The 14,752-nt window shown below is 32.8% G+C and overlaps 1 protein-coding gene across 1 annotated transcript; it reads left to right on the top strand.

Annotated features, from left to right (window-relative positions):
- The first annotated feature begins 11,374 nt into the window (after nucleotides 1–11,374).
- Nucleotides 11,375–12,894, top strand: LOC111408189 (zinc finger CCCH domain-containing protein 2-like). Its single transcript, XM_023037986.1, has 3 exons — nucleotides 11,375–11,898; nucleotides 11,992–12,440; nucleotides 12,511–12,894. The coding sequence occupies exons 1-3, from the start codon at nucleotides 11,506–11,508 to the stop codon at nucleotides 12,710–12,712; spliced, it is 1,044 nt and encodes a 347-aa protein (XP_022893754.1). The 5' UTR covers nucleotides 11,375–11,505; the 3' UTR covers nucleotides 12,713–12,894.
- Nucleotides 12,895–14,752: the final 1,858 nt, after the last annotated feature.

Raw genomic sequence — 14,752 nt, 5'->3', positions numbered from 1 at the left:
CTACTGGAAGTCTGCAAAGCGAGTTTTACAATATCTTAAAGGTACAGTTGAACATGGTTTGTACTTCACAAAAGGGTCTTTGAGCATTCATGCGTATTGCGATTTAGATTGGGCAGGAGATCCTATTGATCGACGATCCACTACTGGGTATGGAATTTTTTTGGGTCCTTGTTTAGTCTCTTGGTGTGCAAAAAAAGGGAATGTTGTCTCTCGATCAAGCACAGAGGCTGAATACCGAGCATTAGCCATGGTTGTTGCTGAATTGTATTGGATTTGGATGTTACTTAAAGACCTACGCATACCTCTTCTTTTTCCTCCTACATTTTGGTGTGATAATCAGAGTACAATTGTACTTGCTGCCAATCCTATTTACCACGCCCGCACTAAACATATTGAAGTGGACTTTCATTTTATTCGTGAGAAGGTGATTAATAGAGATGTCGAAATGCGCTATATCTCTACCTTGGATCAAGTTGCAATATTTTCACCAAAGGCTTGACATCCTCTAGATTTCAATTCTTGAAAGACAAACTTATGGTCTGTAACCTTCCCATACGTTTGAGGGGGGATGTTAAGCAATCAATATCAAATCAACCTATCACAGATCATGCTCCAGCAATCAGCCAGCAATTAGATAAATGACAGATAATCAGGGATAGTGTTTCGACAATTAGATATAATTAGCCATGTATAGTTTGATTTACTCTTTACAACTTGTTTGTATTTTAGGAAAACTCTCTTGCTGTATCTTTCCATTCTTTGTATGAAGTCTATATAATACATTATACACAGCAGGCTATAACACATTGGTTAAGCCTTTTCTTCCTTTACTCTTTCAATAAGTTCTATCCGACTTTGCATTGGTGATGTCGAATTAAGAAGCCGTGGAATTCATCATAAACATGAAGGATCCTCACTCAGCAGCAAAGCATTTGGCTGGAGTGGCATGCAGTGAACCAACACAAGAAACTTTTCTTACGAAAGATCGTCACGAACTTCATGAACATAAAACGGGGAATACGAGGAACCCAGATTAAATCAACTCAGGCATGAATATATAGCAAACTATGCAGTTTGTGGCCTACTTTATTCTCATCTCGAGGAACAAACTGCAAGGGCCTCAACCAATGTTACCAATTAATATCGCCCCTGTTTGGACTTCAATTCTCCAAAAACTCTTTTTTTTTTTTTTTTGAAAAACTAATTTTCAACTACAAATTCTTTCACAAAATAATTTTACATGTAAATAAAAAACTTTTCATTATTTTTTAACCACATATTTTTCAAAAAATTATTATTCCAAAACACATTTTTCCCAAAAATGAGGATGGACCACAAAGCAAAAATAAGAATCTAAACTTTGAATAACCAAGATAAAGTTGCATTCCGCAATGGAGATGGAAATATCATTTAGCACCCATGTTCGACTCTCATTTTATAAAACCTTTTTTTTCCTAAAACTTATTTTCAATCACACATTTTATGGAGCCCACAATTTTAAGCAATTTATCAATCACACATTTCATCGACTTTTATCAAAATTTACTAAAAATTTGATTTTTAGTAAAACCAAACATGGGATTAATTTGGCAAGCAATAATCCCAATTCAGTGAGAAGCCACCTTCATTGATCTTATAAGTGCTATTTAGGGAGTCACCTAAAATTTTAAATTAAATTCTTATTTCATTTAGAAATAATTGTTTGATCATGAAGGTCAAGATCAGAAAATACAATTTGATGCTGAGAGTAAAACGACATATACCTTTTCTTAAGAGCATCTCCAATGTAAACCCCAAATCACCAAATTGTCCCTTTTTTGGTGCAAAGTTGCTCCAATACAACACTATATTTTGCACCATTTTGGTGCAAAATGGTGCAAAGTTGTGAAAATCTAATTTGTCATTTTCTTCTCCTTTTCCAAATAATTGATGAAGAGTAATTGTATCATTTGTGCTATATATTTTTTAATACAATAAATTGTTATTATTTTTATTATTTGCATTTAAAATAAATTTTAAATGTAAGAAATACTAATTAATAAATTAATTAAAAGAAGAAGAAAATTTAAAATATAACAAACACGATTATTTATTAAAGTTAACACGAAATATATTAAACAACGACATACACACGATAATCTAAATTTTATTTAAACAAAACGATACATAAAATTTGAAATGCATTAATTGATCATTGGGGGGAAGAACATATGAATTCCGAGAATTAAATTACAAAAATTTTGCGACTTCATAATATCGTAATATCCAAATTCGAAATGCATTGTACTATTTTCTGATGGCATGATTTACGATTTTCATTGTTTTAATATTTTTATTAATTGTATTATATTTTTTATATTTATAAATGAATTTAATCTTTATCGTAATTATTTATATAGTAATTTATATATTTATAAAATAATTAAATAAATAATATTTCAAATAAATAAATTATAAAGAATAAAAAAATGAAGAAAATGGTTAAACACTATTCATTTGGGGTAACTTTTGGAGTAATGGTTGGAAATGAATTTTAGTTTGGTGCAAAATTTGGTACAATATGGTGCAAAATTTAGTTCAGCGCTGGAAATGACTTTAAAAAAAATGCTGAAATATCAGATTGAGACATATGAGTTTTTTGGCAAGGAAGAAATATCAGATTGAGACAAACATGCTAAATTATCTGCTCCTCCAAGCAAGTTTTGTTGTTAGATCGCGTAAATCGCCATGGAAAGTAAATATTAGTTTCGAAACTATTTTTTCCCCCTTAATCTTTGATTTTTCATTTTTGATTGGTTTAAGGAATCTTCATCTGTATCTCCTTGTTCACCCCCACCCTCACCAACAAACACACACACNTGATTTTTCATTTTTGATTGGTTTAAGGAATCTTCATCTGTATCTCCTTGTTCACCCCCACCCTCACCAACAAACACACACACACGCACGCACATTTAAGGAGGAGGAGCTCCCGAGGTTATATTTTTCATATTTGTTTCATGGATTATTCTATTTGAACGTAATGAACACTATAGTGTCCATAATGCTCAAGTGGCGCCTTCCTTGTTCCATATCTCCAATCATCTTTGTACAAAAAAATCCTCATATTTTGAAAACAAAATCAAGATCATTAAGACATTTCTCAAAGAGAAATAAATAAAGCATTAGGGATATAACAAAAGAGCAATGTAGAGTTTCCTTGCCCCGTTGGAAATCAAGACGGGTATGGGAACATGATTTATACCTTGAACTGTCCCGACTATTATTTTTTATTATATTCATTAAATTTAAATTCGATTTAAAATAAACAAATAAATAAGTTAATGGGCGATAAATGGAGATATTTAATCCTGTCTCACTTCATTGCCGTCTTCTTGGATTTCAATTCTACATTCCAAATGCGCCTAAACCTATTTCCTTGTTATAAATACCCTAATAACCAAATCACAAATTGAAAATAATTTTTTGGGAAAATTGCAGTAGAGGCTCCAAACCTTTAAAACATTAGCAGATTTTTTCCAAACCTTTAATTTATTGCAACCGTCATCCCAAACCTTTCGAAACATTGCTGCGGAAGCCCTTTTGAATGGTTTTCATCCAAATGTCTGTTAGTTGACTAAGAATTTTGACTTTGACCATATTTGTAGTAATTTTGAAAGGGTGAAATAATAACTTCCATTTATTACATTAAAATAAGTGAGAAATTAAATTAGAAAAAATTAAAAATTAAAAAATTAAAAGAAGCCAGTCTTCTTCTTCCTCGTACCCCTCCCCAACCCTCACCCTTGCCCAAAATTAATTACCGTCACCTCCACCTCCCCTCTGTTCCTACACCTAAGAATAGAAGTTCCAGAGTTACAACAAAATGTGCTTGAAGCACAAACAGGTAAGGAGGAGGAAGAACGAGGAAGAGTGGCACCATTGCATCAAGCTTCGGCCTTTGGTACCAAGAACAACAGCAGCAGGCTTCAACCTCGTTGCTTCCTTACAAATTGCCTTCCTTCACGATTCTAGCCTTTGACTTCACCTATTTGCAATGTGATAAATTCTATATAAAAGTACCATTAAAGCTAGAAAATAGCAAATCCATTCATGACTGAACTTTTGTTTTCCTTTCTCCCCTTCCAAAAGTCTAATGAGTTTTATAGAAACAAAACAAACAAGAGTTCCACTTCTTTCCAGTTGTACTCTTCTTCCTTCATTAACGTATCCATTTCGTTGACTTGATTCTCTGTTTTTTTCCCTCTCTCTATATCAACTTTGATTTGATTTTAAAATTAAAAACTGACAATGGAGTTGAAGAAATTTGTGGGTTTTTTATGCAACAACGATATGAATCTCGTACGCGGTGCTTGAGCATGTGATTATTTTGAGAACAGTAGTCTCAGGGGGTAGGAACAAAGGGGAGGTGGAGGTGGAGGTGGAGGTGGAGGCAGCGATAATTGATTTTGGGTTCGGGTTCGGGTTCGGGGTGGGGTGGGACAATGAAGATGACTGGCTTCTTTTAATTTTTTTTTTCTCTTATTTCTTATTTTTTCTAATTTAATTTATTACTCATTTTAATGTAATAAATGGAAGTTACTATTTTATCCTTTCAAAAATACTACAAATATGGTCAAAGTTAAAATTCTTAGTCAACTAACAGATATTTGGATGAAAACCGTCCAAAAGGGTCTCCACTGCAATGTTTGGAAAGGTTTGAGGTGACAATTGCAACAAATTAAAGGCTTGAAGAAAATCTGCTAGTATTTTAAAAGTTTGGAGCCTCTGCTGCAATTTTCCCTAAAATTTTAAAAATGTGACCAAGCACAGAGTTATAACATAGGCAAAGTTTACTATGTGACATATTACTAATAATTTTGGATTAATAATAATTTTTATAATTAATTGTACATAGTAGTTTTAAAAAGTATAACAAATGGGAAATAATTCCATGAATAATTCTAAATTATTTATTGTATATGATTAAAATTTAAACTTAAATAGGAAATAAAATTCTTGTACGTGGCAATAAAGACAATGGGGTCACGTGAATCACACGTGGGGGCCCCTCTTGCTTGCTTTGAATCTTAATGACATCACCCCGATATACCGACAAAAGTTCATTAGTAGCAGTAATTAAGCCAACCATCTCACGAAAATTTCTAGAAACTGCCATCACAATCTGACACGTGTAACCTGCAATGAAACCTAATTCTTAACCAATCAATAATCATGCAGCCAATTCAATAAATTGTAGTAAAATGCAATAAGGGCTTCATTTCACATACAAAAATATTTTTTTATTAGTACATTTTTCCAAATATTAAGGAAAACCTTGGAAATTGTTAAAGTACAGTTTCAAAATCAACCTAATTTTTAACTAAATGCAGTCAATTCAAAATAAGTGGTCTAATGAAATTTGGCAAAAGTTGCTTGTACACCATTGCTAACACCATGAATGTTGAGGGGTCCACATGAATACAATAATTATGGACCCCCTCATTGTGAGGGGGTTGTAAGAGTGTACAGCTCTAAACGTTGTACACCAAGCAAGTCTCGTGAAATTTAGCTCTGATTTGTTTTCCATTAAATCAACTCTTTTTTTTCAAATATATTTTCAATCACAATTCACACAATAAAATATTGTACGTATAAATTCAAAACCTTTATACTTTTTAACTACTTATTCTTAAAAAAATAAATAAATAATCACTATTTCAATACTCATTTTCTTCAAAAAAAAAAATTCTTTTTAATGGAAGACAATTAGAGGCTTAATTAATTACAAATGGTTCATCTACAAGTGGAAGAGAATACTATTTTTATATTTACACAGTGTATTTTTCCAGATATTGAAGAAAACCTTGGAAATCTTTAAAAGCATAGTAATCAAATTCGACTCGGAAGTCGATATGCAGTGGTTCAATCAGTGGATCATTGTTAAATTATACGTATTTTTAAAAATAAAAAGACAATGATTTTTCTAGGTTTATATATATATTTATTTCACATTCATTGCAATGGTTCTGCAAATGCCATAGCAATCAAGGTTGTGATATTTCATACTGGAAGCCCGATTTTGAATCTCTATAATTGCAAATTGAATAAAAAATTTCTATGGAAAAATTTGGTAACCAACCACTTTACATTAAAAAGGTTCCAAGCTCCTCTAAACCCGCCCAGTTTGGACGGTTCTTGATTGTTCTTAGCCGATTTCTTTGCTAGATGGACCAATTAATGCACCCAGATCGAACCGGCCCATTGCCGGATTCTCGGATTGAACCGATTGATTCAGTTCGATTTTAATAACTTTGACTACAAATACAAGTTAAATATTCTTCTAATCAAGTGTGCACCTAGTACAAATTACGAGATTGATTTGTTAGACAAAAATAATTATTGTTATACGTATAATATACTGATAACAAAATTATTGGATTGAACACATTTTGTCGGCGAGCTTCTACTTTATTATCAAGATTTATTATGAATATTGACGTAATCTCTAAAGTTAATAATGTGCTCAATACTTGTTTCCTTCGCCTCATTTATATAGCAGTGTATCAAGACGCAATTTTTAACTCAAATAATGAAATCGTTATAGAAATTTATTACTGGACAAAATAGTTATGGTCATGCAACAATTGCAACACTCTGCAACATAATGAAAACACAATCGCCTCTCATGGAGTGGTCGAGTTGATGAAGTAGATGAGCGCATAAGCCTTTGGTTATGAGTTCGATTTTTCCTACCAACGCTTTTCTTGATCGAGTCTGTCGCACCGAACATACCTAGTGTGGTTTACTTGGCTAGCATGGTTTACAGGCTATTGCGTCAGCCCAAGAGTTTACCAGTGTATACCCGAAATGCAGCGGCTATGGATTCCAATGTCATAAAAAAAAATAAAAACACAATCGCGACAAAAAGTAACACAATATAGACAAAATTGCTTGGAATTTTCTTGTCAAACTCCTGATTCATCGCCATATTTTTCTCTTAACGCGACACTTGTACTTTAATATTGCGCTTATATCAATCTCGATCTTACGTAAATTAGAAAATTTTCCATGCAAATGTAACAATTACCCTTTTGAAAAGTGTACATTCACATTTCAAAATAAGTCAACTATTTACCCTTTCCAACCCCAAAATGGTATCACTACATGATACTTTTTTCCCCAAACGGAAGCACTTAATTCTTCATTAATTTAAATAGCAATTTAGTTCTTGACATTACTATCTAGTAGAATTAATATCATGCCCCCATTTATACGTACAATATTTTATTATGTGAATTGTGATTAAAAATTTAGTGCAACGCTAGAGATGATCTTAAAAGAAATGCTGAGATTTGGTGCTAAGCAAGTACATGTGGATTTTTTGGCAAGAAAGAAATATCAGAAATGAGATGAACATGCTAAATTATTTGCTCCTCCAAGCAAGTTTGTTGTTAGATCCCGTAAATCGCCATGGAAAGTAAAGATCAGTTTCGAAACTATTTTTTCCCCCTTAATCTTCGATTTTTTCATTGGTTTAGAAATCTCAATCTGTATCTCCTTGGCAACCCCCCCCCCACCAACACGCGTGCACACACACGCACACACACACGCAAAAAGGAAAAAAAAATCTGTTTTAAGGAGGAGGAGCTCTCTAGGTTATATTTTTCATATTTGTTTCATAGATTATTCTATTTGAACATAATGGACACCGTAATAGTGTCCATAATGCCCAAGTGGTGCCCCCCTATTGGAGGGGGTGCCGGTGCTTATTTCATATCTCTAATCATCTTTGTACAAAAAAATCCTCAAATTTCAAAAACAAAATCAAGATCATAAAGATAATTTCTCAAAGAGAAATAAATAAAGCATTAGGGATATAACAAAAGATCGATGTAGATATTCCTTGCCCCGTTGGAAATCAAAACGGGTATGGAAACATGATTTATACCTTGAACTTTCCCGACTATTATTTTTTATTATATTCATTAAATTTAAATTCGATTTAAAATAAACAAATAAATAAGTTAATGGGCGATAAATGGAGATATTTAATCCTGTCTTACTTCATTGCCGTCTTTTTGGATTTCAATTCTACATTCCAAATGCTCCTAAACCCATTTCCATGTTATAAATACTCTAATAACCAAATCACAAATTGAAAATAAATTTTAAAAAAATGTGACCAAGCAGGGAGTTATGGACCTTGCTGCAATGACAGAAAAAAAAATGACAGAATGCCTGACCTATGCTCACAACATGGGTGGAGGCCACTTTTTTTTTTTTTTTGAAATTATTTATTCAAGTCGGGCCTGCATGCTATGAGTGGGTGTTAAAGCATCGGTCAGTTCTCTTCTGTCAGTCCAGCTTCTCCTAGGTGTTATAACATAGGCAAAGTTTACCATGTGACATATTACTAATAATTTTGGATTAATAATAATTTTTATAATTAATTGTACATAGTAGTTTTAAAAAGTATAACAAATGGGAAATAATTCCATGAATAATTCTAAATTATTTATTGTATATGATTAAAATTTAAACTTAAATAGGAAATAAAAGTCTTGTACGTGGCAATAAAGACAATGGGGTCACGTGAATCACACGTGGGGCCCCTCTTGCTTGCTTTGAATCTTAATGACATCACCCCGATATACGGACAAAAGTTCATTAGGAGCAGAAATTAAGCCAACCATCTCACGAAAATTTCTAGAAACTGACATCACAATTTGACACGTGTAACCTGCAATGAAACCTAATTCTTAACCAATCAATTATCATGCAGTCAATTCAATAAATTGTACTCCAGTAAAAAGAAACAAGGGGTTAATTTCACATACAGAAATATTTTTTTATTTGTACATTTTTCCAAATATTAAGGAAAATCTTGGAAATTGTTAAAAGTACAATTTCAAAGTGAACCTAATTCTTAACTAAATGCTGTCAACTCAAAATAAGTGGTCTAATGGAATTTGGCAAAAGCTATTTGTACACCATTACTTACACCATGGTATGTTGAGGGAGCCCACATGAATAAAATAATTATGGGTCCTCTCATTGTGAGGGGGCTGTAAGAGTTCTGCTTCTGAGTCAGGCTCAAAAACAAGGTAAAAAACAGGGCATCACCTCAGCCCCCAGATCCCATACATTTTTTTTTCCAGATCCGACGGTCGAGGTGGAAACACCTCGGCACCCTTTTTTTGGCCTGGACAATCAGCACTTTCGAAGTGTACAGCTCTAAGCGCTGTACACGAAGCAAGTCTCGTGAAATTTAGCCCTGGTTTGTTTTCCATTAAATCAACTCTTTTTTCTCAAATATATTTTCAATCACAATTGACACAATAAAATATTGTACGTATAAATTCAAAACCTTTATACTTTTTAACTACTGATTCTTAAAAAAATAAATAAATAATCACTATTTCAATACTCATTTTCTTCAAAAAAAAAAATTCTTTTTAACGGAAGACAATTAGAGGCTTAATTAATTACAAATGGTTCATCTACAAGTGGAAGAGAATACTATTTTTATATTTACACAGTGTATTTTTCCAGATATTGAAGAAAACCTTGGAAATCTTTAAAAGCATAGTAATCAAATTCGACTCGGACGTCGACATGCATTGGTTCAATCAGTGGATCATTGTTAAATTATAGCTTTAATTAAAATGTATTTTTAAAAATAAAAAGACAATGATTTTGCTAGGTTTATATATATATTTATTTCACATTCATTGCAATGGTTCTGCAAATGCCATAGCAATCAAGGTTGTGATATTTCATACTGGAAGCCCGATTTTGAATCTCTATAATTGCAAATTGAATAAAAAATTTCTATGGAAAAATTTGGTAACCAACCAGTTTACATTAAACAGGTTCCAAGCTCCTCTAAACCCGCCCACTTTGGACGGTTCTTGATTGGTACAATCAGTTCTTAGCCGATTTCTTTGCTAGATGGACCAATTAATGCTCCCAGATCGAACCGGCCCATTGCCAGATTCTTAGATTCTCAGATTGAACCGATTGATTCAGTTCGATTTTAATAACTTTGACTACAAATACAAGTTAAATATTCATCTAATCAAGTGTGCACCTAGTACAAATTACGAGATTGATTTGTTAGACAAAAATAATTATTGTTATACGTATAATATACTAATAACAAAATGATTAGATTGAATACATTTTGTTGGCGAGCTTCTACTTTATTATCAAGATTTATTATGAATATTGACGTAATCTCTAAAGTTACTAATGTGCTCAATACTTGTTTCCTTCGCCTCATTTCTATAGCAGTGTATCAAGACGCAATTTTTAACTCAAATAATGAAATCGTTATAGAAATTTATTACCGGACAAAATAGTTATGGTCATGCAACAATTGCAACACTGTGCAAGATAATGAAAACACAATCGCCCCTCATGAGGTGGTTGAGTTGATGAAGTAGGTGAGCGCGGAAGCCTTTGGTTATGAGTTCAATTTTCTCTACCAACACTTTTCTCAATCGAGTCTGTCGCAACAGACTTGCCTAGTGTGGTTTACTTGTCTAGCGTGGTTTACAGGCTATTGCGTCAGCCCAAGAGTTTACCAGTGTGCACCTGAAATGCAGCGGCTATAGATTCCAACGTCATAAAAAAAAATAAAAACACAATCGCTACAAAAAGTAACACAATATAGACAAAATTGCTTGGAATTTTCTTGTCAAACTCCTGATTCGTCACCGTATTTTTCTCTTAATGCGACACTTGTACTTTAATATTGCGCTTATATCAATCTCGATCTTACATAAATTAGAAAATTTTCCATGCATATGTAACAATTACCCTTTTGAAAAGTGTACATTCACATTTCAAAATAAGTCAACTATTTACCCTTTCCAACCCCAAAATGGTATCACTACATGATACTTTTTTCCCCAAGCGGAAGCACTTAATTCTTCATTAATTTAAATAGCAATTTAGTTCTTGACATTACTATCTAGTAGAATTAATATCATGCCCCCATTAAACAGGCTAAAGATATGAGAAGAGAATTTTAAGTATAATTCTATGTACTTATGATTGTTTCCAAAAATCATAACTAATTAAGGGTCTCTTAACATGTCAGCGGTAAGAAATTTTTTATCTTGTCTGTTGACATGGAAAGAGAATTTTAATTATAGTTTATTTATGATTGTTTTTAAGAACTATAACTAATTAAGGTTATTTTACCATGTTAGCGCTGAGAAATTTTTTATCTCTCGTCAGCATTGTACCATAAAGACCGATAATGAGCACGACTAGCGATGAGTAGCAATATTCATGTTAAATGGTGGTGCAGAAAGACTATTTTACCCTCCATGTGATATCACAAATAGCGTGACTCAAAGAAAAAGTACAAAAGCCCGGCCCAAATTCCATCTTGCATGAAAGGTGTAAACATGAAGCTGCCACATAGAGCATTTTGCATGCATAAATCTAATATTATTAAGCCACGCAGGTCTGCACATCCTCGTCACTCTCTTCTCTCTCTATATACCCACCTATATGTATATCCGTCACCTCTCTTCTTCCACGCCCAACTCACTCTACCCTACCCTACCCTACCCTACTCCACACCATCACTCTGTTAGCATTCTTGATTTCAGAATGGGGATCAGTGCTTGTACTGAGTTTCAGCGGCAACAAAAGTTCCACCAGTCGCACCAACTCAATGCCCAGAAGAAAATGCTAAGAGAAATACAAATCCCACCAAGGAAACTCCATCGCCGCCATTTAGCAGCGGCGCAGACGCTTTATCATAACGGTGGTGGTGCCACATACATTTTCATGGATTCTGCCGATCAAAGCTTCCTTTCCAAAAAACGCTTACCTTATAATGATGATGACGATGAGAAGAATCCTTTCACCTCGGACTATTTCAGAATGTACGAGTTCAAGGTTCGTATTTCGATGTCTCGTGCTTATTTATGTTTATATATAATATTAAAAAAAATATTTCGCTCAATCGGTGGTTTGATTTAAAAAAAATAGGTCCGTATGTGCCCGCAAGGTGGTAGCCACGACTGGTCGAGCTGCCCCTACGCGCACCCCGGTGAGAAGGCCCGCCGTCGTGATCCTCAGAAGTATCGTTACACCGGAACTATCTGCTCGGAGTTCCGCAAAGGCCATTGCAGCCGCGGTGAAAGCTGTGAGTTTGCACATGGAATTTTTGAGTCTTGGCTTCATCCAACTCGTTATCGAACCGAGGCTTGCAAAGATGGCCGCTATTGTTGCCGAAGGGTCTGTTTTTTCGCACATACTCCAAGCCAGATTCGCCTTTTGCCGGAGGAATATTCATCTCCGATGAATTCTCCGGTTACTAATGTGAATCACCGCTGCAGCTGCTGCCGTCATTCTAATAATACGATCTTGGCTTCTCATAACTCGACTTTGATGGGCGTTTCGCCGGAGAAAGAAAGGGATTTCCCACTCTTTCCTAGGTACAATGATTCATTTTATTAAACTTATAGAATTTAGATAGTGTCAAATTCAAAAAATTGTCTTCAACAGGTACGAAAGTTCCGAGTACTCCAATCCTCCGGCCGAGCTGAATTCTATTGGGACGAGTTACGCCGATAATCTGACCGATTTACTGAACTCTTTAGAGGCAATAAAAGTCAATGAAAGTTCTTCCTCAGCCAAGAAAGGAAAAGCGCCTATGATTGAACCTGATCTGAAGTGGATCAGTGATCTGTTGGATTCCGTGGATTGAACTAGATTGATATAAATAGTTCTGTATCTAAGATCTGAATATATATACAAATATTGCTCATTGTCTCTGTAAATCTTGAGAGAGAGAGAGAGAGAATTGATTTGCGAGTTTCTCTCTTTCGTATTATGCATGTAATACTTGTAATTTCTTTCAGTAAAGAAGTTTAATTAATTATGGCTTTGCAAATCGTGAATTCCAGCACGTGTTTTAATTATTTAGTTTTTAATAAAATATAATTCTATAAAACATTAAATATTTTAATATATTATATTATAGTTTGTGTATGGTAAAGATTCATATGATGTAGAATAGTATTTGTTTAAATATAATAATGAAATATAAACATATATCTAATTATTGCACTAGCATATAAATATAATCAAGGATGTCAATTAATTTTAAGAAATTTATATATTTTTTAAGTTCGATTGAAATTTTTTGGCTGTTTCTTTATTTATTATTAATTAACAATTTAATCAATGTTTGACAAATGTTCTTCAAGGTTATAAACCGATCAAACTTCAGTTATAACTATACATGTAATAGGACTTATGATTTTTATTCACTTTTTAACCAAACATCTCATGAACCATTATACATGCAAAACACACATTTTTTGTCCTTCGAAATGACAAATCATTTTTAAGTATTAATTAAAAATCTATTTTATTTTTCCAAAATTGTCCCTTTCAATCTCTTCCCATATCGAGGGACTCCTTAAAAAGGATCACTTTGTCGTGGCACTCACCCAATCTATAAAGGGCGTTTGAATCATTATCTTGTTTAACGATTAGTGATGTAAGAGAGAAAACATAACATGAACTCCGCTTTTAGCGGTATTTAATTATCAAGACACGTGCAAAATAGCTTTTTGTTATAACTAAAGGTTGTTGGCGCAAACGAAACATGTACGAAGATATGAAAATACAAAATTCAAGAAAACAAATTTAGTGCTTGTTAATTTATCCATAGATATATAGAAATCTACAATACAAAATAGGGAATATGAATAGACAATTTAATGCAATTAAAAAAAAAAAGATCATGAAAATATCACTACAAGATGCTAAAATGTCCATTAGCCATTTTTTTTATAAACTCGTCATGTATCAGATGCAATCCTAGTACTTTACATGCAATTTCTCAAGTTTTTTTTCCTTTTTAAGCGGGTATATGTTTTCACTTTTCTTCTCTATTGCTCTCTTAAAAAAATCCCATTATATGGTATTTTTTCGTCTAGAAAGTATTTTCGCAATATAGCAATTTGGATTACTAAAAGTACAACATACAAAAATTCATGACTTATTTGGTAAGGTATATTATATAGTACTAGACATTATTAAGTATTGACACGAGGAAAAAAAAAAAAAAAAGGGTTAAAATCTTGTTGATTATAGGATTGAGTCCTGTGAACTACTGATAGATGTTAACTGAGTTTAGATGATATGCATCAAATTTGCACTGTTCAGTTATTGAAGAAGAAATTGTTAACACAAGAAAAGAGGTTTCAATGCATGTTACAAAGTCTTTAAAAATATGATAGATAAATAAGTCTTTTAACACATTTTAATATAATTTTTGGATTAAAACATATGTTAGGGATAAGATATTCTAATTAATGGAAGGTTGATAGAGAAAAGTTAGGGACATAAGTATAAAATTAAATAAAAAAAATTTAGAACATTTAATTCGATTAAAATGGTGTATTTTTAAAAAAATGTGATGAGTAGAATTAAATAACTCATTTAATTTCATATTTTATTTAACCTATCATACAATGTCACCTAAAAATGAATTTCGCTTTTAAAAGTATGAATTGAGGTGTATTCAAAGTTGTCTTTTAGTCTATCCGATGGAATTCAACGACAATTTTTTAGTTCTTATTGATTCACTCATAATTTAAATAAAATAAAAATCGACACACGAAAATTGATGATTCATATAATATATCGAAAATCAACACATGAAAATTTGCACAGTTCAATTATTGAAGAAAAAAAATGTCAACACAAGGGAAGAGGTTTCAATATTTGTTATAAA

Source organism: Olea europaea, chromosome 13 (assembly GCF_002742605.1).
Source record: "Olea europaea var. sylvestris chromosome 13, O_europaea_v1, whole genome shotgun sequence".
Taxonomy (NCBI): domain Eukaryota; kingdom Viridiplantae; phylum Streptophyta; class Magnoliopsida; order Lamiales; family Oleaceae; genus Olea; species Olea europaea.
Note: the sequence above shows the minus strand (reverse complement) of the source record. Positions and strands in the feature narration are given on the sequence as shown.